Source organism: Hypanus sabinus, chromosome 14 (assembly GCF_030144855.1).
Source record: "Hypanus sabinus isolate sHypSab1 chromosome 14, sHypSab1.hap1, whole genome shotgun sequence".
In the NCBI taxonomy this organism is placed as follows: Eukaryota; Metazoa; Chordata; class Chondrichthyes; order Myliobatiformes; family Dasyatidae; genus Hypanus; species Hypanus sabinus.
Genome location: NC_082719.1, coordinates 3,378,043 through 3,405,179, shown reverse-complemented (window position 1 = coordinate 3,405,179; position 27,137 = coordinate 3,378,043). Strand labels below are relative to the sequence as shown.

At 40.2% G+C, this 27,137-nt stretch overlaps 2 protein-coding genes across 6 annotated transcripts in view; one reads left to right on the top strand and one right to left on the bottom strand.

The window, feature by feature from the left end:
- The window catches only part of LOC132404527 (retrovirus-related Pol polyprotein from transposon 17.6), a 218,274-nt gene that overhangs the window by 91,917 nt on the left and 99,220 nt on the right, over positions 1-27,137 (bottom strand). The gene's annotated exons all lie outside the window — the stretch shown is intronic.
- Positions 1-27,137, top strand: part of cds1 (CDP-diacylglycerol synthase (phosphatidate cytidylyltransferase) 1) — a 127,026-nt gene that overhangs the window by 80,546 nt on the left and 19,343 nt on the right. For all 5 annotated transcript variants that reach the window (XM_059988698.1, XM_059988697.1, XM_059988696.1 and 2 more), the window contains 5 exons: positions 515-612; positions 8,035-8,174; positions 13,507-13,565; positions 21,069-21,151; positions 21,511-21,598. In XM_059988698.1, the coding sequence (XP_059844681.1) occupies positions 515-612; positions 8,035-8,174; positions 13,507-13,565; positions 21,069-21,151; positions 21,511-21,598 (468 nt within the window). The remainder of the gene's footprint in view (positions 1-514; positions 613-8,034; positions 8,175-13,506; positions 13,566-21,068; positions 21,152-21,510; positions 21,599-27,137) is intronic.

Sequence of the window (27,137 nt, the reverse complement as noted above, 5' to 3'; positions counted from 1 at the left end):
AGTTTACCTGCTCCATTGACTACTTTAAATACGCTTCCATGCAAACTATCCGCGACTCTTTAACTAACGAAAGCATAAACATTATCTACCGTCGTTACTTCTAACAGGATCGGCATTAACATCTTAGTTCAATATATCGATTATCTATTAACTTACAGCGTTGCTCTCACTGTGATTTCTCATGCCTGCAAAACAACTTCTGCTCGGGTCTGCCTCGTGGTAAGCCCCCACCCTCGCGCTAATTCAAACCGGTATTTTCCCACAAGTCGCGGCGAAACCAGATGTGACGTCATCGCATGCCGATATATTTTACATGCAATGAATATACTTTAAACACTTCTAATTCTAACTAGAAAATACTATCGAATGAATTACTAAGCAAAAATATTATAAACTAAATAACTGTCGTAAAGACAGCACACTTTCCTTGCAAATTATTCTATTTTAATTTGTAAACAATTTACTGATTGTTTTATTCTACTTTAGACAGTAATATATTTATTTTCTTTTCCAGGTTCTCTATGTTCAAATCAAGTGTTTTCATGAAATTATCACAATTGGTTACAGAGTGTATCGTTCTTATGAATTGCCTTGGTTCAGAACCTTGAGCTGGTGAGTTTGACCAATTTTTTTTTCAAGAATTTTAACTGAATAGTGCTTAGGGGTAAAAGGATGATTTGTTAAATATTCTTCTAAAACGGGAAAGAACTAATTTCATTAATATTGGGGAAACCAGTGTAACCAGAGAGCCGTGCCTGTCACGTGACAGCACTGCCCTCACCTGGTCGGAGCTCACACCACCTGCTAGTCAACATTTTGCCCCTCCCAACTAATCAATGCACACTTAACCATTGGCCACTTTAATTGGATTAACCTGTCTAGCACCAAGCCATTGGCCCCCTGACCTATAAAGGGTGCTACATGTGCTTGGCTCGCTCTCTTTTGCCATCCTCGAGGGACCACCCTGCTTCACTCCAGGCTGAAGACTGCAGAACAACACTGGAGACATGTGGTAAGGTGTGAGTTGAATAGGGTTGTGGGAGTGTTTATTGTTGTCCCTTTAGCAAAGAGCCATGCTTGCCCATAGCTGGGGGGCAGATATTGTAGTTACTTTTCCCTTGCTTGTATGTGTACCTGTACTCCATCCCCACACCGTTTTCCCATGTATTGTACTGCAGAGCCGACTTTTCTCACGCTCCTCTATTCTAAGCGTGTTTGTGCGAATATTGTAGCTGCTTGTGTTCTTCCCAAGCTTTTTCTCCCCTTATAAATAAACTCCTCATTATTAAAACTGTGTGTCCAGAGCTCTTGCCTTTGAGACCCAAAGAATCTTTCTCATTTCCATCACAACAACCAGGAACTTAACATTCATAATGGTAATATGTATGCAGTCCTGTACAAGTAGTTCTTCTGTATCATTGTGTCATCCATTTTCACTAAAAATAAATTTTGTCTGCCTTTGCATCTGAGCTCTTGCTCTAGAATTGGATAAAACCTTAGCCTTTCGAAGGGAATTGGTTTTAATAGACAGATATAGTTGTATATGCAGCAGGCTGTGTTTATTTGTTTAAAAACTATTTTCATCTTTTCAAATTTAATCTTTTTAATAACCATCAGTTTGCATAATGTCTCTTTCTGAATGTTTAATGGTAGAGATGTACTTGTCAGGTTATATAAAACTATACATCAATCTCAAACTCTTTATTTTTATCGTTATATTTTAGTGACTTGAAGGGGATTGGAAAAGTTTGCAGAGGATCCAACAAATTTGTGTGATTGGCAGTAAGCCTTTACATTGCACAATGTTCTAGGTCATGTCAGTTAGGCAGTAAGGTAGTAAATGGAAGTGAATTTACAAAAATTTGAGGTGGTGCTGTGTGGCCAGGGAAAGTGTGGAGGAACGATGAGTGAAAGGGCATGACCATAGACCTTTAAAAATAGCAGCACAGTTCAATGAGCTGATGGTAAAGGCATCCTTTATTTGTGAAGACATTGAATGTAAGTGTAGGGAGGTTATGTTACCACTATGTACAATGTTAATAGATGACTCAGTGCTGCATGCAGTTTTGGTCATCATGCCAAAGGAAAGATGTCATTGAACTGGAAAAGACAGAGGAGAGTTATCAAGACATTTTCAGTACCAAAATGCTGTTTCATGAAGAGAGACAGAATCATTTTGTTTAGAACAGGAAGATGGGGGAAGACTGAATTAATATTTGTAAAATTTAAGAGGGGACAAGGGGACTTTCAAGGAAGTTGGTTTCCAAGCGAAGTAGATAAGGATGACCCATTTCTCAGGGAAGGGTCAAAACTAGGGATGTAGATTTGGTGTAATTAATTGTGGGGAGGGATGTTTGTTTTTATGCAGAGGGTAATGAGGGTCTGGAACTCGGAGAAGATGGCCGAGGCAGAACTTGGATGGAAACTTGTCCTTCAAAAGTACGGACCCAGAGCTTGAGGTGGGGCCGGGCCTGTAACTTGCCCTTCAGATGACATTAGCAAGATGGGTCAAATGGTCTTCTAAGTTGTAAATTCTGAATCTTTAGTGAAGAAAATACCTCTGAGCTGGCACCTTGCTCTGTTAGCCTCATGAGGGGCATTTTAATAGTCAAATCACATATTCTTCATCCTCCAAGGAAAAGGTTCAGCAAGTTCACGGAAGCTTAGCTGTTGCTGTGAAAAGGTACTTCTAAAGTGCAGTGCTATAGGAAATGGCTCTAATGCCATTGTTATCACTTATCTTGGAAATGTCAGTATGTTGGAGGATACCCGTAGAAATTCATTCCTCAGGGAAAATATATTAGTAACTAACACTCCTCAATAATCTAGTTATGGTTTTCTTGATTTCCCATATGGTTTGTAATGTAGCTTGTTTGAACATTTTCTAATAAATATTTGGAAGCCACAGTAAGACCAGATTCAAATAGGAAACGCAGAAGGACCTGATGATAGCACCGCTGAGGGTATTTAAATTCTTGTGAGACTATAATATAGGACCATGTATATGCTAAATATTCATTTGAAAACCAGAAATCTCCATTTAGCTATACTTCTGATCCAATTGTTCAAACATGAGCAGTCATTTAAAATAAACGAGAGTAAGACTGCTCAGGTAAACTATCACCATATCAGTTCACATTTCAACATCGGCAAAGTGATGAAAGTTGACCGTGTTATCAAGAATCATTAATTCACCGGTAATATGATCAATGATGCTTGATTTGGCTTTTGTGTAATTACTTGACTCCAGAACCAAGTTATCTTCAGAAAATTAAGGATAGGTATTAAATGTTCACCTTGCTCGTGATTCCTAATCATTTCATAATTGCGGGGTGGGGAAGCGGTTATAGGGAAACTGCTTGAAATCAACTTGTATACTTGGTGCTTGTGAATAGGGGAAATATATTTGAAAGTGAGAGGGGGAAATGATGACCTTAGAAAAGCTGGAGGGCATCTTGTCTTTCCAAGTATTACAAAAAAATTTATTACAGTACTCATTGGCAGTGATCCCAGTCCTGAATTAGGTGCTGTTTCAGCTAGCAGCTTTTGTGACGTGCTCACTTTCCTATGGGTTGTCATCGAAAATCTCAGGTGACTATTTTTGAACAGTACCTCATTTGTAAAAATGAGACTCCTGACACGAAATCCATATCTGAACTCCATATCCTGTCTAACATCATCTAACAGTTTGGGGGAATTAAGGAAATATTCAAAATGCATAGTCTTGCAAATGTTGGGATATATTTTGTTGCACATGTTTATAAAATTTTATTGGCTAATTTAATTGTATTAATTACAGGATTTCCAACTGAGTTTGACAAATTGCTAGCATCACATAAAGTTCAACTCTGGAAAAAGAGTGACTTTTTTTCACCAAAAGAGCCTCTCATGCAAACTAAGAATAGTGATCAGTTCCTCTGGGTTTCAGATTATTCAAATAATACATATAGTTTGGTTCTTTACCACATCTCAAAGATGCTTAAGTTTGTACCTTGCAGGGCTGTTACTGAAGGTTTACACAAAGTACACTGCAGATGCTGTGGTCAAATCAATACATACAACAAGCTGGAGGAACTCAGCAGGTCGGGCAGCATCCGGGGAAACGAGCAGTCAACGTTTCGGGCCGAGACCCTTCGTCAGGACTGAAGAGGGAGGGGGCAGGGGCTCTATAAAGAAGGTGGAGGGGTGGGAAGGGGAAGGCTGGTAGGTGCTCTGAAAAACCAATCAGAGGAAAGATCAAGGGGTGGGGGAGGGGATAGGCAGGAAAAGTGAAGAAGGAATGTAAGGGGAAAGCACTATGGGTAGTAGAAGAAGGCAGAAACTGAAGGTTTATGTAGTTTACCTTAAGTTGGGCAACCTAGGTCTTATTTAGTATTTTATTTAGACAGAGTGCAGAACAGGCCCATCTGGCCCAACAAACGATGCTGCCCAGCAGCCTACCTACTTAACCTGAGCCCAATCACAGGACAATTCACAATGACCAATTAATCTACTCATCTACATTTTTGGACTGTGGGAGAAAACTCATGTGGTCACAAAGAGAATGAGTTTGGTGCCAGAATTGAACTCTGAAGTCCAATGCCCCAGGGTTTGACTTAAATGTCTGATTTTTGCCATGCATGTCAGCATCATCTCCTTTCTACGCTTAATATTTTCATAATGTTTTAATGATATTAAGAAGCAGGCCATTTCGCTTATCAAGCCTAGGCCAATTCTCAGAGCAATCCTGTGAATCCTCTTCCCTCATTTGGTTCCCTATTCTCTTTCAATTCCACTCTGATTCTCTTACCACCCACTCTAAGTAAAGTAGGAGTAGTTTGCAGTAACTAGTTACCCTACCAATCTGCACCTGCTTCTTTGGGATGTGGGAGGAAACAAGAACAGTTGAGAGGGGTGGGGCTTGAGGAGTGAAATTAACGCAGTCAGTAGGGGGTCAGGATTGAAGCTAGATGGTGAGGTTGCACACGTGACCTTGCTGTGTTTCTTTGTTTATTTTATCAGTAAATATTGCCTTCTGGTAAGTTGCAGACACAATTATTTAGTTTCATTTGTAAATTGTAGATATTGAAGATTTGTCAAATCCTCCCTTATCTAGTGGAGGGCATTTGTAGGTTTTCTTCATAATTGACTAGAAACTAGAAATTAGAAAAACCGATCAACCAACCATGCACTGTGGTTACAGAAGAAAATCAGAGGTTGGGTATTCTGTGAGCAGCGACTTTGTTCCTAAGTTCTCATAGCCTTCAGTTATATGCAGATACTCTTCATTTGTACAGCTGTGTACAGCTCAGAATAAAATTTGACATTATCCAGGATTTTGTGGTCTACCTAACTGGTATTCAGTTCATCATCCTAAATATCTATGCCATCCATTACTAGAACACTGTTGCTATACTAAGTGCCATCTGCCAAGTATACAGTAGCAACTTGCCATGGCTTCTTTGCATTTTCTGGGTGTTTGTACCATTCTAAAGATCAAGGACAGCAGGTACATGGAAACACTGTCTTCAAATTGACTTCCAAGGCAGGGTCATTCTGGTTTGGAACTGTATTGGGCATTTGTGATCTTCTGTCCATTCATTGTAGGCTAATTAGCTACCCTAATGCATTTTTTTTTTTTGCAATTGACCAGAGAGACCCAGTGTAGTGTAAATGTCAATTTGTAACCATAGAATGGTTTGACAGCTGATAAGCCGCTGCTCTTGGATTCAGACTATCATATTTGTTATTTATTTTTTAAAAATATATAATCAAGAGCACTTAAGCACTTATGAGGTGGGGGGAGGGTAGTGTCTTTGGAAGTGAGTCCATAGCTTATGGGAATATTTCAATGAGGGGGCATCTGAAGTTATCCCCTTTGGTTCAAGAGCCTGATGGTTGAGGGGTAATAACTGTTCCTGAACCTGGTGGTGTGAGTCCTGAGGCTTCAGTACCTTCCTGATGGCAGCAGCAAAAAGAGAGCGTGTCCTGGGTGGTAGGGGTCCCTGATGATGGATGCTGCTTTTCTGCGATGACACTTCATGTAGATGTGCTTAGTGGTGGGGAGGGCTTTACCAGGATGTTCTGGGCCATTTCCACTACTACTTGATCTTTTATTTGACCTACAACAATGGTGTCATTAGCAAACCTGAATATGGCACTGTAGAGCTGTGATCAGCAATACAGTGTTAAGTGTAAAGCGGGTAGATCGTGGAGGTGATAATGTTGCCAATCCTAATTGACTTGGGTCTGCAAATAAGGAAATTGAGGGTCTAATTGCTCAAGGACGTATTGAGGCCCGTGTCTACAACAGGAGTTCCCAACCTGGGGTCCACCTTCCTCTCAGTTAATTGGAAGGCTCCATAGCATTTTTTTTTAAAAAAAAGGTTGGGAACCCCGTGGTCTAGAAGCGTATTGATCAGTTTTGAGGGGATAATAGTATTGAATGCTGAGCAGTAGTCGATTAAAGAGCATCCTGATAGATGCACCTTTGCTGTCTAGATGTTCCAGAGTTGATTGAAAAGCCAATGAGAAGGCATCTGTTGTGGGCATATTGCTCCAGTAGGCAAATTAGAGCAGATTCAAGATGCTGCTCAGGCAAGAGTTATGTGTTTCATCAACAACCTCTCAAAACGCTTCTTCATTGTGGATACAAATGCTACTGGATGATAGTCATTGAGGCAAATTACTACTTTCTTCTTAGGCACCAGTATAATTGAAACATGCTTGGAGCATGTGGGTACCTCAGATTGCTGAAGTGAGAAGTTAAAGATCTTAGTCCAGTTATTTGATCAGCACAGGTCTTTTGTACTCAACCAGGCACCCTGTCTGGTCCAGATGCTTTTCATGGGTTCACCTTCCTGATGGCTACTTGCTCATCGCCCTCTGAGACTAAAATCACAGGGTTATTGGGGGTGATGGTTTCTCCATGTTTTGATAGTCAAGGGAGTATAGAAGGCATTGAGCTTATCTGGAAGCGAAGCCCTATTGTTGCCTGTGTCACTTGATTTAACTTTATAAGAGATTATAGTAAATGTTGCTACTTAGATGGGGGAAGCTAACTAATATTGTTACTTAAAATTCTAGCTATTGAGTTTTCTTTACCAGTGTAGATGCCTGCTCCAAAGGATGTAATTTGTGCCCATCTTGCCTGAACTCTTTGAATTCTCCAAATAATACTGAAACACTGATCAGGTCAATAATGAATCTTTCTTTAGTCTTTGGCATGATTAACCTCAACATCATCTAATCATCACCAGCATCGTCCAGTTAGTCTCAATTACACTAACCTTATCTGTCTAGTTGTATCCAGGGAATCACCAGCAATAGTTTGTCTTCCCCTGCCCAGAGCATTGATTTCCTGCGTTGCTTAGTGCTCTACGCTTAGCCAAACCCTGTTTCTTCAATCATTCCTGTCCTTAGACAACATAATTCAAAATTATGGTTACATTTTGTCTTCATAGATATGCTTTCAGTTGCCAAGACCTATGCTCTATATTTTTCTCCAAGTCGCTTTACTTCTCCACACTTCTCTTTAACTCATTCATCCACTTTTGTAGAAAGCATCTTTATGACCATTGCCACATTATCTCCATAACTGGAGTGCCATTAATATTTATTTGATAATGTTCCTGTAAAGTAAAATTGCAAGCACAGTTCTTGCCTCTCTCAATTCTTAAACTATTTCCCCCCAAAAATAATACTAGATCAAACTTCCTCTGTAAGTATTGGGAAGATGAAAAGCCTGGTCACCATCAGAAATTCCACTCTGTCTTCTGTTCCTGGTGACTGTCTGAAACTGGCTCTGATAGTCAGCAACCTTTGTTGTCACACTTTATTTAGCTCTTTCACATTGTATGTGAGAGGTTCTGCCCAAAATATATTTGCTGTCTACTAGACATTGCAGTAGTTTCATATGTTTAATAAAATGTACTGAAGCAATAGAAAATTAACTTGAAAATATTGGCAAGTTAAAGTGATAAGAAGCAATTTTGATTCTTTTGATAAATGTTTTGTTTGTAATTCTGGTGTCTAATTATTATTTCTTCCTGGTAGGTACATTCTTCTGTGTGTAAATTATTTCTTTTATGGGGAAACAGTTGCTGATTACTTTGGTGGCCTAGTGAGAAAGGAAGTGCCACTTCAATTCCTAGCCCGTTATCATCGCTTCATCTCGTTTGCTATGTACCTAGCAGGTGAGTAAATGTTCAGTAGCTATTTAGATAGACCCTTCATTACTTTAATTATAAGTTTAACAATGTTACTGCATTTGTTTCTTGTGAAGGCAAGTCTCTGGGGAACGATTTCCTACAGTTGTAACAGTTTATTTCCCTTCAATTATCCAAACACTTGTGAGAGTACCAGTGAGAATACTTAGACTTAGAAGGTGATCGTCTTGGATCTACATTGGCTACTAAGGGAGAAATCCAGTAGTCCCGCTTGGCCTTCCTCTAACATTCCTAGATCTCTATAACCTACTTTTTCTCAAGTACCCATCAAATGGCCTTTTATTCTTATTTGCCCAGAACCCTAAGAGGTAATCTGCAATAAATAGTTAACAATTTAGTACATCTTTGGAATGTACACTCTCGGCTAAGCAAGGATGCACCATTGTTTGGCAATTTTCCTTTATATCACAACTGGTCTATAATAAATTGCAGTACTGAGGTATTCTATAAGACCATCAGGATGTAAGACATAGGAGCAGAATTGAGTCTGCTCTGCTATCCCAGCATGGATGATTTATCATCCTCCTCAACCTCATTCTCTTGCCTTCTCCCCATAACCTTTAATGAATAACTGAATAATCAACCTCCACTGTAAAAATACCAATGACCCGTCCTCCACAGCCAGCTGTGGCAATAACTTCCACAGATTCACCATCCTCAGACTGAAGAAATCCCACCTCATCTTTGTTATAAATGGACATCTGTATTCTGAGGCTGTGCTCTCTGGTCCCGCATTCCCCCACTATAGGAAATACCTTCTCCACATCCACTCTATCTATGCTTTACAGTGTTTGATAGGTTTCTATAAGATCACCCCCTCATTCCTCTAAACTTCAGCCCAGAGCCATCAAAAGTTCCTCATACATTAACCCTTTCATATCCTGGATCGTGAACCTCACCTGGACCTTGTTGAGTGGCAGCACACCTTTTCTTGGAAAGGGGCTCAAAACTGGTGACGATACTCCATGTGGTCTGATCAGTCCCCTATAAAGCCTCAGCATTACAGTACAAACTTGCTTTTATGATCTAATCGTCTCAGAATTGATGCTAACATTGCATTTGCCTTCCTTACCACCAAATCAATCTGCAAGTTAACCTTTTAGGGAATCCTGCACAAGGACACCCAAGTCCCTCAGCATCTCTGAATTTTGAATTTATAAGTTAGTCTATGCCTTGACTCCTTCTACCAAAGTGCATGACCATACACTTCCCTACGCTACAAAAAGAAGCCAGGTCTGATATTTCCTACAATAAAAGGGAACTTGTATAATTTACTGCAGTGTAAATCTGCGTATTTCTTACAGAAGTATTCATATTCCTAGCTTTTTAAAGAATTCTGTGGTGTCAATCACACCCCATAGAAAAGTACACAAATGTAGCTTAAAAATTTCAGTGTATGTTCCTTAAAATGGTATACGTTAAAAGGACATAGTCTTCCTTTTTCCACTTAGTTTTACAAATTTGCATTAGTTTTAGTGAATTGGACAATGAATCCTTGTGTTATCTTGGAAGGTTAAAACTGCTTAATTAAAAAATGAACTATTTGGATAACGTTTTTGTTTTTATTACTGTTTTGCTAGATTAAATAAGATGAGTGTTGTATTTTTCGGAAGTACCGTACTCCAATTCTCAGTTGTTTTGCTGATTGGTTATGCTTTCCATAGAATACATAGAGTTTAAATGCAAACTCACCTGAAACAAACTTACTGATTTTATTGCGTGTAATGCAGGAATAAAAAAGTTCTTGCTAAAAGTAGTTTATTTCAGTATCTATAATCCGGAATAAGCAGTTGGCATTTTATTTGATTTAACCTTTTGACTTATGTTTTCTTATTCCTGGACTAATTCAATCATTTGTTCAATCTTGAGTGAAATCTATGAACTGCTACTCATATTAATCTGTCTTGGCTTTTGGCATATATGTATGTGCATCTGATTACCAAGTTGTGTATTTTTAAAAAGTCCATGACACAATACAGCATGTACACTTTCCAGAAGAGTGATATTAGAGGAAATGCTCTCAAATAAACATTAAAATCCATAAATTATTAAAATGCCAGAAACGATAACTAAAGGATTTAATTTCCTTTGAAGGTTAACTGTTAATAGTTTCTTTGGGAAACCTTTGTGCTTATCTACTTTATTAATACCATAGGATATAGGAGCAGTATTAGGCTATTTGCCCATCGAGTCTGCTCCACCATTTCATCAGGATTATCCAGTTTTCATCTCAGCCCTAATCTCCTGCTTTCGCCCCTTATCCCCTCATGCTCTGACCAATAAAGAATCTGTCAACCTCTGCCTTAAATATACATACAGATGTGACATCCACAGTTGCCTGTGGCACAGAATTCTGCAGATTCATCAGCTCCTTATCTCTGTTCTGTGTCTGTGTCCCTTGGTCTTGGACTCTTCCACCATAGGAAGCATCCTCTCCACATCCACTCTCAAAGCCTTTCACCATTCGGTAGGTTTCAATGAGGTCACTCCTCATTCTTCTGAATTCTAGAAGATACAGGTCCAGAGCCATCAAACGCTCTTTATATGGCAAGCTGTTCAATCCTGGAATAATTTTCGTGAAACTCCTTTGAACCCTCTCTAGCTTCAGCGTGTCCTTTCTAAGATGAGGGGTCCAAATCTGCCCACAGTACTCCAAGTGAGGCTTCAACAGTGGTTTATAAAATTTCAACATGACATCCTTGTTTTTATACTCTAGTCCTCTTGAAATGAATGCGAACATTGCATTTGCCTTCCTCACCACACACTCAGCCTACAAATTAATCTTTAGGGAATCCTGCACAACGACTCCCAAGGCCCTTTGCACCTCTGTTTTTTTGTATTTTCACTCCATTTAGAAAATGGTTAGCCCTTTCTTTTCTTCTACCAAAGTGTATGACCTTACACTTCCCGACATTGTATTCCATGCCATTTCTTTGCCCATTCTCCTAATCTGTTTGTCCTTCTGTACCCTGTCTACTTCCTCAAAATTCCCTGCCCCTCCACCTATCTTCGTATCATCTGCAAGCTTTGTCACAAAACCATCAATTCCATCATTCAAATTATTGACATATAACGTAAAAAGAATCTGTCCCAATACAAACACCTGTAGAGCACCACTAGTCACCGGCAACCAACCACAAAAGGCTCCCTTCATTCCTACTCTTTGCCTCTTGCCAATTAGCCACTACTTTACTCATGCTGACATCTTACCTTGTAGCTTGTTAATCAGCCTCATGTGGCACCTTGTTAAAGGCCTTCTAAAAATCTGAGTAGACAATATCAACTGATTCTCAAGGCAACACGAGTGAATCTGCAGTTGCTGGAACTGATTCTCCTTTGTTAATCCTGCTTCTTATTTCTTCAAAGAATTCCAACAGATTTTTCAAGCAAGATTTTCCCTTGAGGAAACCATCAGCCTATTTTATCATGTGTCCCCAAGTACCCTGAGACCTCATCCTTAATAATCAACTCCAAAATCTTCCCAACAACTGAGGTCAGACTTTCTGGCTTATCATTTCCTTTATTCTGCCTCTCTACAGAGTGGAGAGTGATACTTGCAATTTTCCAGTCTTCTGGAACCGTTCCCGAAAGATCATTACTAATGCCTCCACGATCTCTTCAGCCTACTCTTTCAGAACTCTGTCGTGTACACCATCTGGTCCAGGTGACTTACCTACTTTCAGATTTTTCAGTTTCCTAAGAGCCTTCTCTCTCGTTATGGTAACTTCACACACTTCATGACCCCTGATACCTGGAACTTCCACCATATTGCTAGTGCCTTCCACAGTGAAGAATGATGCAACATATTCAGTTCATCTGCTATTTCACTGTCCCACATACTATCTCTTCAGCATTGTTTTCCAGTGGTCCGATATCCACTCTCGCCTCTCTTTTATCTGAGGAAACTTTGTATTTGAAGAAACTTTTAATATTATTAGCTAGATTACTTTAATATTCCATCTTTGCCTTAATGACATTTCAATTACCTTCTGATGGTTTTTTATAAGCTTCCCAATCCGCTAACTCAATCCCAATAATTTTTGCTCTATTGTATGGCCCCTCTTTGGCTTTTATGTTGGCTCTGACTTTTTCTGTTAGCCATGGTTGTCCTCTTCGGGCAGTATATATACTGTGCCTTCATCATTGCTTGCAGTAATTCCAGCCGTCACTGCTCTGCCAGTTTTCTTTTCCAACCAATTGTGGCCAACTCGTCTCTCATGCTTCTGCAATTCCCTTTACTTCACTGTAATGCTGATACATCTGAATTTTGCTTTTCACTACTGAATATTTAAGACCATAAGACAGAGGAGCAAAATTGAGCCATTCAGCCCATCTGGTTTGCTCCACCATTCCATCATGAATAATCCCAGATCCCACTCAACCCTGTGCACTTGCCTTCTCGTCATAACCTTTGATCAGGAAATGATAAACTTCCGCCTTAAATATATGCATGGACTCAGCCCCCACCGCAGTCAGTGGCGGAACATTTGACTGGATTTTTTAAAGAAATTTTGAATGATATTATTTTAAAATAAGTATCAAAATATTCAAACAATATTTAAAAAAATAAATGTATACTATGTTGCAAGACAGTTACAGTTTAAATGGAAGGTACTGTAATTTTTGTCATTAATTCTGTGCCAAACCAAATTCCTAAACTTCTGCTAAAAATTCAACACCCAGATTGTTCATCTAATCTTCCAAGGCAATCTGTTGATTTTACAGGTTTTAAATTTTCTTTTATTTTCATTTTCTATTTCTGTATTATGGCCACTAGAAAGTTAAATTACCTTTTAAATCTTTCAGTATTTTTTTGAAACTCGCAGTAGGTAGCTGGGGAATCAAATTTATTTTATGAAAGTTTTATTTCCTCTACATTTCCTTCTTCATGGTAAAGAAAACAATACGTCTCTGATTTTCACATTAAGGTACAACTGAAGTCATGTGCCATGTAAAGAATTAAGGACATAATTTCCTGTACCGAGGCTGCAGCCCAGAAATGAGGAGGTTTAAATTTACAGATTCACTCTTTTGCTCACATTTCTTTGTATGATGGATTAAAGTTGGGTCACATTACTAGAACAATTATGTTTATAAATTACTTAAATTTTGAAAGTGTTCAGTTATTCAGCTGTCTTTTCATTCTATGACATTCAGTTACAATAATGACTAACGAAGTTGTGGAATTTTGCAAGCACTCAGGAAGATTGCGAGAGCCCGAACATTAGATTGGTTTCACCATAACTCGTTTGCAATTTGTGTTAAGAAGTCTAATACACTCCCTGCTATCACTTTTCAGGCTTCTGCATGTTTGTACTGAGTTTAGTGAAGAAACATTACCGACTGCAGTTTTACATGGTGTGTATCCAAATTTACTTTGTAGTTATTAATGTAAGTGAAAGGATGTACCATATGACTGCCAACTTTGCAAACGTTTCTTGCAGTAAATAGTGGACCAAATTTAGATTTAGTTGATGTGGTGGTAAATTACTTAAATAGTGGGATTACCAATTCTGAAAACTTAACTTAAAGGAGAGAGGTGTTTACATCTCTTTAATTCAATCGTGTAAATATCTGGATTTAAATGACTTGTGTCAGTAACAGTGCCAATAAAACTACTAGGAGGTCTGAAAAGCACATTTGGCTCACCAGTGCCTTTTAAACGAGGGATGTTGCTGTCTTTACCTGGTCTGGCTCATACCACTTTGGGTCCCTGACAATATAATTGATTTTTACTTCTCCATTGGGTGGGGGAAGAAAGAAATAGAAATATATTAAGCTTGGCTACACTCAATAGTCTGCAAAAGCTGACATTGCCAATAGTGTTCATATCCTATATTTTAAAATATACCTGGCAGTGTTCCATGAAAGAAGAACTGCCTTCAGTTTAATTTTATCAGATAGAGAAATTTTGTTACATCAAGCTAAGAATTACCTAGATCTCAATAGATGCAGGCTTACTCCTTGAGCATAGTGCTGGTTCTCACAGAAGTGAGCTACCCTACCACTTTCCCGTAATCAGTGATTGGACTTCTACACAGTATTAAGAGGAATAAATGCTTGAATACTTGCACAACAATTTTACATAACTGCATATGTTCCTTATTTTGTATCTAAATCTGTTGCAGACTAATATGACTGAAATCATTTCTGCTGCAGTATATCAGGAGAAATGCTGGGGAAACTCAGCAGACCAGGCAACATCTGTGGAAGGAATTTGTTTCAGTTTTAAGACCCTTTGTCAGAATTGAGAATGAGGATATAGTCATTAAATGTTAAGCTCTTTTGCTTGTGAATTTTCTTGCAAATGTTGTGAAAAGAGTATTGTCTGGGTGTCTGAGATGTGCCCAGGAAGCCAGAATGTATAAATGTAAGAAGTAAGGAACAGAAAAATGATAGGCAAAATTGGGCAATCCTGCTAAAAAAAATAAAGGCAATTTATCTAAATTTGGAGAGTTCAATATTATACTCTGCAACATACCCAAATGAAAGATGCTGTTCTTTGATTTGTATTGGGCTTCATTGTAACATTTTAGGAACCCACAAAGCAGAGGTAAGAGAGGAACAGTGATTTTTTTAAAAAATAGCATTACCGTACTGAGTCGGTCCTTCCAACCTTCAAGCCATGTCACCGCAGCAACCCCTGACAAACCAGATTAACCCAAACAAGACAATTTACAATGACTAATTAACCTACCCGTTATGTCTTTGTACTGTGGTAGGAAACCAGAGGACATACAAAGACACCTTACAGATCAGTGCTGGAATTGATCTCAAAACCCCAGAATGCCATGCACTATAATAGTGTCACACTAACCACTGTGCTACCTTGGTGGCCACAGAATTAAAGTGGTGGGGAGCTAGAAACTCATTTACTTTTCTCTAGGACCATCAGCGATGGATGAACACCCAAAGTCTTGGGCCTCCTTCCATCTTGTTATTCTATTACATGCTTTGTAATATGATTGGTTGGGAAGTTGCTGCATCTGGCACTAAAAATTTTTTAAATACTGTCACAATCTTTTAATTATATCATTATTTCCAATAGTTCAGATGTGTAAATCATGTTTGTAATATTTGGTTCTTCTGATTATAGTTTGCTTTCCAATTAAAAGTAATCCAACATTTTTTATTTTAATGTATTTGCACTTATTGATTAAAGTGTGCATAGAGAGGTTGCTTCAAGCAGAAATAAAGTAAATAGGTCAGAAGATAAGATCAGAATGTCAGTGCAGAAAATATTTTCCCTTTTGCTTATTTCTTTATTATATTTTAGAATCCGTCAGTGTAATGTATTTCTATGCAGAAAGTGTTCAGTCTTTCATGCTTACTTATAAGCCTTTGTTACTCTTTCCTCAATTGTATAGAGGTGCAGACCCAGATTTTTCCATGTGTACTAGGTGGGTACAGCACTGTTCTATGTCCCCCATTCACTCTGAAATTACAGCCTCAAAACAATGGAGATTATGAAAATGCTGGAAATCTTGTACAATACACACAAGAGGCTGGAGGAACCCAGCAGGTCAGGCAGCAGAGAAAGGTATTGAGCAGGCATGAGAATGGGGAAGAATATGAGGAGGACTGAGAGGACCAGCAGAATGGGGGAGAAGATAGATAGAAGAAAGAAGGGGATGGGAAATGAGGAAGGTTACTGGAAGTTAGAGACATTGATGTTCACACAATCAGGTTGGAGACTACCCAGGTAGAATATGAGGTGGTGTTCCTCCAACCTGAGTTTGGTCTCATCATCATGACAGTAAAGGTGTTGCTGTAGGAATGGGAAGCCAACTTGAAATGAGTGACCATCATGAGATCCTGGCTATTGTGGTGGACAGAGGAAGGTTTTGACGAAGCCCCAGTCTGCTTTGGGCCTAACTGATGTACAGGAGGCTGCACCAGATATAATATGTTACAGGAAAGACTTGCAGATGAAGTGCCACTGCCTCACTTAGAAGTATTGTTCAGGGCCCTGAATGATAGTAAAGTACTGGTCACAGTTGCAGGGATAAGCACCAGGAAGGAGATCACTGGAGAGAGACTAGTGGACAAGGGGATGGGAGAGAGAGCAATCCCTGCAGAAACCAAAGAGCGATGGTGGGGGGGGAGGGAAAGATATCCTATTGGATCCTACCACCACATGATCCAGCAGGTCATTCTCTGCAATTTCTGTTGTCTTCAACTCTCTCTGGTGTTCAGAATTGTATAAAACTTTAAAATGAAATTGCTGTTAATTAAAGCATAAATATGTTCTAAACCCTTTAGGTAATTAAATATCAAACGAAATGCATAATTAAATATATAACTGTATTTGCATATTTATCTATGTGTATCCTTTCCCACATCCCTAAAATCATCAATCAAATAAATGGGAATTCAGGTGCACTCCCCACAAGTGCTAATGAGTTGTATTAAACTTCTGCTAACTGGAGAATCCAACTGTAGGGCTGAGCTGGGAAATCAACAATGGAATTTGGTCAGCAAATTTGGACCCAGTGTTTGCCTGGGAGTCTTAAAACTTAATGAATTTTTCATTGAGGGTTGCAAACACTTCTGTGCAGAATTGTCGTCGAGTCTTGGCTTGGTGGGGAGGGGGGGAATAAAAGCATTAGCAGGGATCATCTGAGCACATCAGTCACAATTTCCTTTACCAAACTTAAAATTTTTACACACTATCACTAAAATCCCCAACTTTCTGTTTCAGTGAAGAAACTCCTAATTCTACAAGACTTTTCATAGTACTGCACTTAACATTTTTATTTGTTGCACATATTCTACCTTATACTTACTCATAGTTGTCCAGCTGTTGCCATCTCTCAATTATTCACTTTTTAAAAAGATTTATGTACTCTGTTTTGTTTATTATATACCCAATCTCTGTGTTTCAAAATAAAACTTTCTGTAGTGGTAAGCCCCACTATTTCTTCACTGAAAAGTTTATTTTTCAAAGTAGGTATCCTTAAATCACTCACTGAATTTTACAGTTGATTACAAACATTAATAAACATCACTAGCAGAAAAGGATAAGCTGATCTATTGACTGTCTCCCCTTCATTCATATTGTGGCTATAGACTTCAGCAACTATATAATAATTTGACTAAAATAAGTTGCGGCACAGGGTGAAGGAGGGTTAGCATCCAGTTCTTCTGGCTGTTAAGTATATCACTTGTACTTAACATACACAAATACTGTACGTTACTCTTTGTAATACAGTGATATGTGTCAGCTAAAAACCTATCCAGCTCCTTTTAATTGTTGTCTGCACTTGCAACATAAGCAGCAGGTAATGGCACCTGTAGCGTATGAGGAACAAAAACAAATCTGACATCAAGTTTAGTTTGTGCTTACAAGTAGCAGTATTACTTGTGATCCTTTGCTTGTTTTCCCTGATCTCTCTAAATTTAATGTCTCAGTCTAACACCTTCCCGTAAGGGTTTTCCTGTACCTTCATCATTTTGTGTAAAGTTTTTGCTTTGTTTTCCAAAGAGTTGGTGGACCCAGCTTTTTTAAGTTGTGGAAGCTTAAACCTTAATTCAGATATTTTCACGGGTCCTCACATAACCACCATGAACCTTTTCCTATGATTTTGTACCAAAACTAGATACTTCTTTATAAATGAAAGCTAAGAATGCTTCTGTACATAGACTACTTTCCTTATTTTAGACCATCTGCATAATGTATTGAGGTACTTTTATGGTATAGTGGACTTTAATTGAAAAGTCCTTTGGTTACATAAAAGTTAAATTAATATTCACATTTTAAAGTGAATTTATAAGTTCAGGGAAAAATGCCATGAAATGCAGGTACCTCTTTCAAAGGCCAGCAGAGTTGCTTCTTAAGATAAAGGAAATGTAGGAAAAATAATTTAATGGAGTCTTTCTTTATTTTTTTTGTTGTCTTTTGTGTAGAAAAGTAACTCCATAGTCCTTTGTGGGCAGTAAGAATAATTAGCCTTAAGTAAAGTTATTCAAGAAAAGACAACTATATAAGGAATACTGAAAAATAGTAATGACATTAACCGTAGAGCATATGAAAATATGAGAGCTATAGTCAGGAGGGAAATTTGGATTGCCAAAAGGAAGGTTGAAAAGGATCTTGCTCATAATGCTAAGATTAACCCCCAGAGATTTTTTTCAGTACTTAAGTTGTAAAAGAAAATTCGAAGAGGAAGTTAAGTGTATTAGGAATGCTGATGGAGTAATAAGTTATGCAGAGAAGAACATAGCAGATACTCTTAACTCATATTTTGCTGAAGTATTTACCTGCGAAGATGTTAGCAATATGCCACTAAGTGTAGAGAAAATTAATGGTGTTTTCAGTGACTTAGATTTCTGAGAAAGTGAGGTCCGCTTCAGATGAAAGTTAATTTCCAGGGCCAGACAACATGTGCCCAATCATACTTAGAAAAGGTCTGTGATTGTTTATTGCAACCCCTAACATATTTTTCACAATTTAGTGAAGAGGGGTGAAATCTCTTAGGACTGGAAATGGGCTGATGTTATCCCAATATATAAGAAAGGTGACAGCTTTGACCCTGGTAACTATAGACCAGTGAGCTTAATGTCCATCATAAGTAAAATACTGGAAACAATAATAAAGAATGAGTTGGAAAAGCAGATGATAAGAACAGGCATGTTAGCAGAAAGCCAGCTTAGGTTCAGAAAGGGGAAATCATATTTTACTAATATACTGGAGTTCCATGAAGAAACAACTAAAATTTATGAAAACTATAGAGCAGTTGATATAATTTACTCGGACTTTCAGAAGTTTTTTGATAAGGTACCCTACAAGAGGTTAATAATCAAATCACAGGAGGTAGAGGTTCAGGGTAAGAGGTGCAAATGTGTGCAGAATTGGCTCAAAAACAGAAAGCAACGAATTATGGTGAGAGGATTATTTTAACACCTAGATGTTAAAAGTGGGGTTTCACAGGGATCAGTTTTGGGCTGCTGATTTGGATAAGGGCATAACAAACTATTAAAGTTTGAAGATGACACAAAATTAGGGAGACGGGCTAATAACATTCAGGAGCAGAATCAATACGGTGAGATCTAAACATAATCCAGATGTGGGGGGATAAATGGCAGATGAAATTTGAGAAACCGTGAAGTATTACATATAGGAAGAAGAAATACCAGATAGAAATATACAATCAGGGTGGGGGGGGGGGGGGAGATTCTTGAGTTAGGAAGTTCACTGTAGGATCCAGCTTCTGGTAGGCTCATTAATGTCAGTGTCTAGACAATGCACTGAAGTGATTTGGAAGGATAATAGAATGTTGGGCTTCATAATGCACTCAGTGGAGTTCAAGTTTAGAGATGTTCTCCATAAGTTATATAATGCACTTGTGAGGTCACACCTTGAGTACTGTGTTCATTTTGGTCTCCGTATTTTGTGAGGAATGTGAATACACTGGATAGACTTCAGAGAAGGGCAACTAGACTCTACAGGTCATGAGGTATGAAGAAAGCTTGAAAGAATTAAATCTTTTTAGCCTAAATAGATGTAGAATGACAGGAGACATGATAGAAGTGTTCAAAATCGTTAGCAGTATAAGTAAGTTGGATGCCAGCTGCTACATCAAAATTAATCCATCAACAAGGACATGGGTCATAGGTTGGAGACTAGTTAAAGGGAGGTTTCAGACTAACATCAGGAAGTATTTCTTCACACAGTAAGCTGTGGACTCGTGGGACAAACTACCTAGTCGTGTAGATGAAAGTCGTACCTTATAAACTTGATAGTTATTTTAAGATACTGTGTGAATAGGAATTTGATAAGCTTTATTGGGTCAAATGGCCTGTTCTTGTCAAAAGATTTTATAATGTTCTAAAAAGCCAAGAGATCCATGTTTGGTGTTTAAAGGGATTTTTGGAGATTGGAATTTAGGCAATTCATTCATCACAGAGCAAAGGTTGTTGGACAAGAGGAGGGATCCAGTGATTGGGGAATTCTTAAAGATGTTTTTGTAGCATGGAAGAAAGATAGAAGTAATATTAAGTTATTGTGCTCCAGAAAAAAAACTATCAAATGTGAGACAGTGAAGGACCAGATGCTCATGTGGGTCAGTAAAAGGGTTGGAATGGAGATGTTATATACCTGTGGCTAGGAAATTAACAGTATAATTTTTGATGAACTGTCATTTGATGTTGAATGAAGGACTATTATACAGAATTCTATGCAGGTGACAAAGGAATTTGAGGATTTCATCAACAAAATGATCATACTAGAAATAGAGGTTGATGGTTGATATGAAGATATAGAATCATAACTGTTGCTTGTGATTCAGCAGTCTACAGATGAATCCATTTTTGGTACATCTGTAGACTGACTGGAGGAAATTGGGATCATGGGCAGAAATTAAACCTTGAGGATGATACACTTGTTCACTCCCCTTTCGCAACTTTTTTAATAGTTGCTTATATTAAATAGAAAGTGCAGGAAACAGTGTCAGAAGGCATATGTGGAAAGAGAAATACAATTAATATTTCAGACTGGTGACCTTTCAGGAAGTTCTTCCTGATGAAAGATTACATTTTCTATATCCCTATTATTGCAAATTTCAGTAATGATCTCTTTTTTACATGCAAATCACTTTCCATATGAAAACTGAAGGGATACATCACTGGGTTTGCAAAGTTAAAATAAATAAACAAGAAAGTAAATAGTTTATCAGAGAAAGATAACTTCCTAAATTATGAACTGAAACATCACTAGATTATGTGGTAAATTTTGACCAGCATTTTGTTACCTTCCATGTGGATTGCATTAATTAGTCAACTGGGAAAAGGATTAATAAACTGTAATATGATTAAAGACACATTTTACAAAACAAGTAATTGTGGTTTGATTATACCTAACAGTTTGGCTGGACTCATGTAACACTACTAATCATTGTTACCCAGTCTCATCTGGTGATCCAAAATTTATTTGAAGGCATGATCTGGTAAGTTTTAAATTTACTTGTTTTTCATTTCTGAATAAATTGTGCATTTTTAAAGGGATTATGGTATGTGTTTTCATGTCCTTTTTCTTTGCCTTTTCCCTCCTTTCTCTGCCCTCCCTCACACCTCATAATTCACTGAATTGACCTGAAGTCATCTACTGTGTCATTTCCACATACATCATCAAACAATTGATTGGTGTCGTTTTAGCAATATAATCATGGTTATCTGGGAAATAGGCAATCCTCCCTTGTGCCCTAGAATTGTGCAACCATTTGTTTTTGTTAAATAAGTGCAAATTGTGAAGATTTTAAGTTGCTTTGCATTCAATGAATAATTCAATTTTTGTATTTGTTTTCAGGTTCATTGTACCAATTTCAATCGTAATTTGTAATGATATAATGGCGTATCTATTTGGATTCTTCTTTGGAAGAACTCCATTAATTAAGGTAAGTTATCCATTGAAAAGCTATCCAATTTACTCTGATAATTTATGAATATGACTAATTGTATGCTGGACTAAAGTAAAAGCAAACATTATTTATGCAAACATGAGGAAATCTGCAGATGCTGGAAATTCAAGCAACACACACAAAATGCTGGTGGAATGCAGCAGGCCAGGCAGCATCTATAGGAAGAAGCACTGTCGACATGTCGGGCTGAGACCCTTCGTCAGGACTAACCGAAAGGAAAGATAGTAAGAGATTTGAAAGTAGGAGGGGGAGGGGGAAATGCGAAATGATAGAAGACAGGAGGGGAAGCTAAGAGCTGGAAAGGGAAAGGATCATGGGATGGGATGGGAGGCCTAGGGAGAAAGAAAAGGGAAGGGGAGCACCAGAGGGAGATGGAGAACAGGCAAGGAGTGATTGTGAGAGGGGCAGAAAGAGAAAATAAAAAGAAAAAAGGAGGGGGGAATAAATAAATAAGGGATGGGGTGAGGAGGGGCATATTGTTTAAATTGTTTGATAGAATGGGTTTGGCCAGATGGTAAAGAGGGTATGCCTAGAATTGGCTCTAAAGGAGCAGAGGAGTGCCAGTACATTTCCATTTTAGGATGGCATGTGATTTGGAGGGGAATCTGTAGGTAATAAGTTTCCTTTGTATCTAGCGTTTTTGTCATCAGTGGTAGAGACTGCCACTTTGTAAAGTGTTTATAGCAGGAGCATAGATGAGTAATTACCATGCGTTTTGTAAATGAAACACATTCCACCTTGGTATACTGGTGGTGTAGTGAGTGTTTCGTGGTTGTTGAGTGTTAAGTACATGGGCTACCCAGGATGAGTTCAAGCTGCTTGTGTTGTTGGCAAGCTGAGTGCATTTGTTCACATTTGCAACTGATGCCTTGTAAATATTGCAACCCCACACCCCTCCCCATGCCCATCTGGTTGACTGAAGAATTGATTGCACTACAATGTAATTTTTTTCAATATATTGTAAGTGTTAGTAGCATCCGATAGTACATAAAGCCTGCTTACTGGGCACTAGCAAAATCCCAGTGGCGCCAGATTATCAGAGTTTTAAGTGGCATGTCCACTTGAATTTCTGTAAAATGTTAACCCAAGAATGGTGCTGATGGTAATGTCATTGAATGTCAAATGTAGTTACAGTATTCCTTGGGACTTTGCTTGTGCCAGATTGGTCAGTAGATTTTCTAAACTATTGGATTTTAGTCTGTTAACAATTTTATTTCACTTACGTGTTGTACAATAGTGTAATAACCTTTCCAGTGAATTTAAAGGTATCTTGAAATGAACAGACATTCTGACTGCAGACCTACCTATGTTTCTGACTTCTGGTGCTCCAGACTCCAACCTTGTCTCTTGTATCATTTTCCACTCACACTTTGGGTACTCACATTCTGCATTAATGAGTGAGCCAGATTCCTGGGTTCCTGGATTTCTGAACACTTAGATGCCAGATTATCGGAGCTTTACTCAATGAGAACTTTCCTTCTAGGAAATGGTTATTACCTAACACTTTGACACAAATGTTACTTGCCACAGTGAACACAGTGAATAAATATGTGAATGGAAAATGGTCTTCCATGTGGTGGTTCTATCTTGCCTCTTAATCATAGAGTCATAGAAAACTACAGCATAGGGACAGGCCCTTTGGCCCATCTAGTCCATGCTGAACAAATTAGACTCCCTGATCCCATCAACCTGCACCTGGACCATAGCTCTCCATACCCCTCCCATCCATGTACCTATCCAAACCTCTCTTAAAATGTTGAAATTGAGCTTACATGTGCCACTTGCACTGGCAGCTTGTTCTACACTCTCAAGACCTTCTGAGTGAAGAAGTTGCCCCTCATGTTCCCCTTAAATTTTTCCCCATTCGCCCTTAACGCATGACCTCTAGTTGTAATCTCACCCAATCTCAGTGGAAAAAGCATTCTTGCACTTACCCTATCTATACCCCTCAATTTTGTATACCTCTATCAAATCTCCATTCCATCTTCTACATTCCAGGGAATAAAATTCTAACCTATTCAAACTTTCCTTATAACTCAGGTCCTCCAGTCCCAGCAATATCCTTGTAAGTTTTTGCTGTGCTCTTTCAATCTTACTTGCATCTTTCAGATAAGGCAGTTGACCAAAACTGTACACAATACTCCAAATTAGGCCACACCAACATTTTATACAATTTCATCATAAGTTGAAGTTATGTTGAATTCCTGTACTCAATATATGATCAAAGAAGTCTAATGTGCCAGAAGCTTTCTTTATGACCCTATCTACCTGTGACGTTGCTATGGATTGGTATACCTAGATTCCTTTGTTCTACCACACTTAACAGTGCCCTACCGTTCACTGTGTAAGACCTACCCTGAGTGGTTTCCCAACAAGTGCAACACCTTACACTTGTCTGCATTGAATTCCCTCTGTCATTTTTCAACCCATTTTACCAGCTGTCCAGAACCCACTGCAAGCTTTGATAGTCTTCCTCGCTGTATACCTCCAATCTGGTATTATCCATAAATTTGCTGATCCACTTAACCACACTATCATCCAGATCATTGATATAGATGACAAACAACAACAGACCCAGTACTAATCCCTGCGGCACTCCACTAGTCACAGGCCTCCTGTCAGAGAGGCAATGATCTGCCACCACTCTCTGAGTTCTCCCGCAAGGCCATTGTCTAATCCGATGTACTACCTCATCTTGAACGCCAAGCAACTGAACTTTCTTGACTAACCTTACTCCTCAAACTTTCCTTGTCAAATACCTTGCTGAAGTCCATGTAGTCAACATCCACTGTCTTGCCTTCATCAACTATCCTGGTAGCTTTCTCAAGAAACTCTATAAGATTGGTTAGAAGTGACCTACCACACGCAAAGCCATGCTGACTATCTCTAAATCAACCCTGTCTATCCAAATACTCACATATATGGTCCCTCAGGATGTCTTCCAGTAACTTTCCCACTACTGATGTCGGGCTCATCGGCCTATAATTTCCTGGTTTATTTTTAGAGACTCTCTTAACAATGGAGCAACATTAGCTATCGTTCAATCCTCCCTTTCCTCATCAGTTGCTAAGGATGATTTAAATATCTCTGCTAGGACCCCTGCAATTTCTGCACTTGCCTCCCACAGGGTCTGAAGGAACACCTTGTCAGGCCTTAGGGATTTGTTCACCCTAATTTGCCTTAAGACAGAAAACATCTCTGTAATCTGTACAGGATCCCTGACCTTGCTGCTGCATTGCCTCACATCTATAGACCCTTTGTCTGGCTCCCAAATAAACACAGATGCAAAAGATCCATTTAAGATCAACCCCATCTTTTATGGCTCCATACTTAGATTACGATTCTGATCTTCCAGAGGATCAATTTTGTCCCTTACAGTCCTTTTGCTCGTAATGTAGCGGTGTGCTACACGCAGCGTTGAAATAACGACATGGAGTCGATGAACTGCAGTTACAAAAAGATTTTATTCGAACTTCGCAGCCTCGCTTTAAAGCCTTCCTGATCCCGCCCTCCCCGGGCACGGATGCTGTAGGGAGCACGTATTCACAGTACTGTCCTGCGCGCGGATGCTATGGGGGGCACATACTCACAGTCCTGTCCCGCGCGTAGATGCATGTATTCACAGTCCCGTGCGTAGATGCATGTATTCACAGTCCCGCGCGGGCTTTTCCCCTTGCTGGTGAAGCAGACTTGGCGCCCTTTTGGGACTGGCCTTTATGCTGGTGCGCAGGCTATTTGTGAGCCGGTTCGAGTGCGCTAGGAAGTGGGTCACCACATAAGCCCCCCCCCCCCCCCCCCCCCCCCCCCCGGAACCGGCGATACACCCCGCAATGTCCACAGTCTGGGCCGGACTCTGTTTGGGAGGTCGGCCTCGGCGCCGCGGTGCCGGAAACTCGACCGGTTGTGCCACGTCCACATGGGCTGGTTTGAATTGGTCCACCGTGAAAACCTCCTCTCTCCCCCCAACGTCCAGCACGAACGTGGACCCGTTGTTCCTGATCACCGTAAATGGGCTCTCGTAGGGCCACTGTAGCGGTGGCCGACGCCTGCCCCTTCGTACAAACACAAACTTACAGTTCTGCAGGTGTTTGGGTACGCAGGTCGGGTTCTGTCCGTGCTGCGAAGTGGGTATGGGGGCCAGGTCACCGAGCGGCTCGCGTAGTCTGCCCAGGACTGCTGTGGGTTCTTCCTCTTGCCCCCTTGGGGCTGGTATGAACACCACTGGGATGACCAGGGGTGCACCGTACACCAACTCGGCCGACGAGGTGTGCAGATCGTCTTTGGGCGCTGTGCGGATGCCGAGCAGGACCCAGGGAAGCTCACCTACCCAATTAGCTCCTCTCAGGCGGGCCATGAGGGCCGACTTCAGGTGACGGTGGAAACGCTCCACCAGGCCAGGCCGTTGGACTGAGGGTGGTAGGCAGTTGTGTGGTGCAGCTGTGTCCCCAAAAGGCTGGCCATAGCTGACCACAGGCTGGAGGTGAACTGGGCGCCTCTGTTGGAGGTAATGTGGGCCGGTACACCAAGGCGGGACACCCAGATGGCGATCAGTGCCCGTGCGCAAGATTCGGAGGTGGTGTCGGTGAGCGGGATCGCCTCTGGCCATCTTGTGAACCAGTTCACAATAGTGAGGAGGTGCCGCGCTCCGCGTGACATTGGGAAGTGGCCCACGATGTCCACATTAATATGTTCGAAACGCCGGTGGGTGGGGTGGAACTGCTGTGGCAGAGCTTTGGTGTGCCACTGCACCTTGGCTGTCTGGCAGTGCATGCACGCTCTGGCCCATTCACTGACCTGCTTGCGGAGTCCATGCCAAACGAACCTGCTGGAGACCATCCGGACAGTTGTCCTGATGGAGAGGTGTGCTAAGTTATGAATGGAGTCGAAAACACGGCGCTGCCGGGATGACGGGACGGGGTTGACCGGTGGTGACGTCACAGAGTAGGGTTCTCTCACCTGGGCCTACGGGGAGGTCCTGGAGCTGCAAACCAGAGACTGCGGTTCTGTAACTAGAGATCCCCTTGTCTGCCTGCTGCGCCTCTGCCAGCGCCTCAAAATCTACCCCTTGGGAAAGGACATGAATGTTAGGGCGAGAGAGTGCGTCCGCCATGACATTGTCCTTACCTGAGACGTGCCGGACATCCGTCGTGTATTCAGAGATGTAGGACAGATGGCGCTGCTGGCGGGACGACCAGGGATCGGACACCTTCATCAACGCAAAGGTAAGCGGCTTGTGGTCCGTGAACGCGGTGAAGGGCCGACCTTCTAAGAAGTACCTGAAATGCCGGATTGCCAGGTATAGCACCAACAGTTCCCGGTCAAAAGCACTGTATTTGAGCTCGGGTGGTCGCAGGTGTTTGCTGAAAAACGCCAGGGGTTGCCAGCGACCCTCGATGAGTTGCTCCAGTACCCCACCGACTGCTGTGTTAGATGCGTCCACTGTGAGGGCGGTAGGGACGTCCATTCTGGGGTGCACTAGCATCGCGGCGTTTGCCAAGGCTTCTTTCATTTTAAT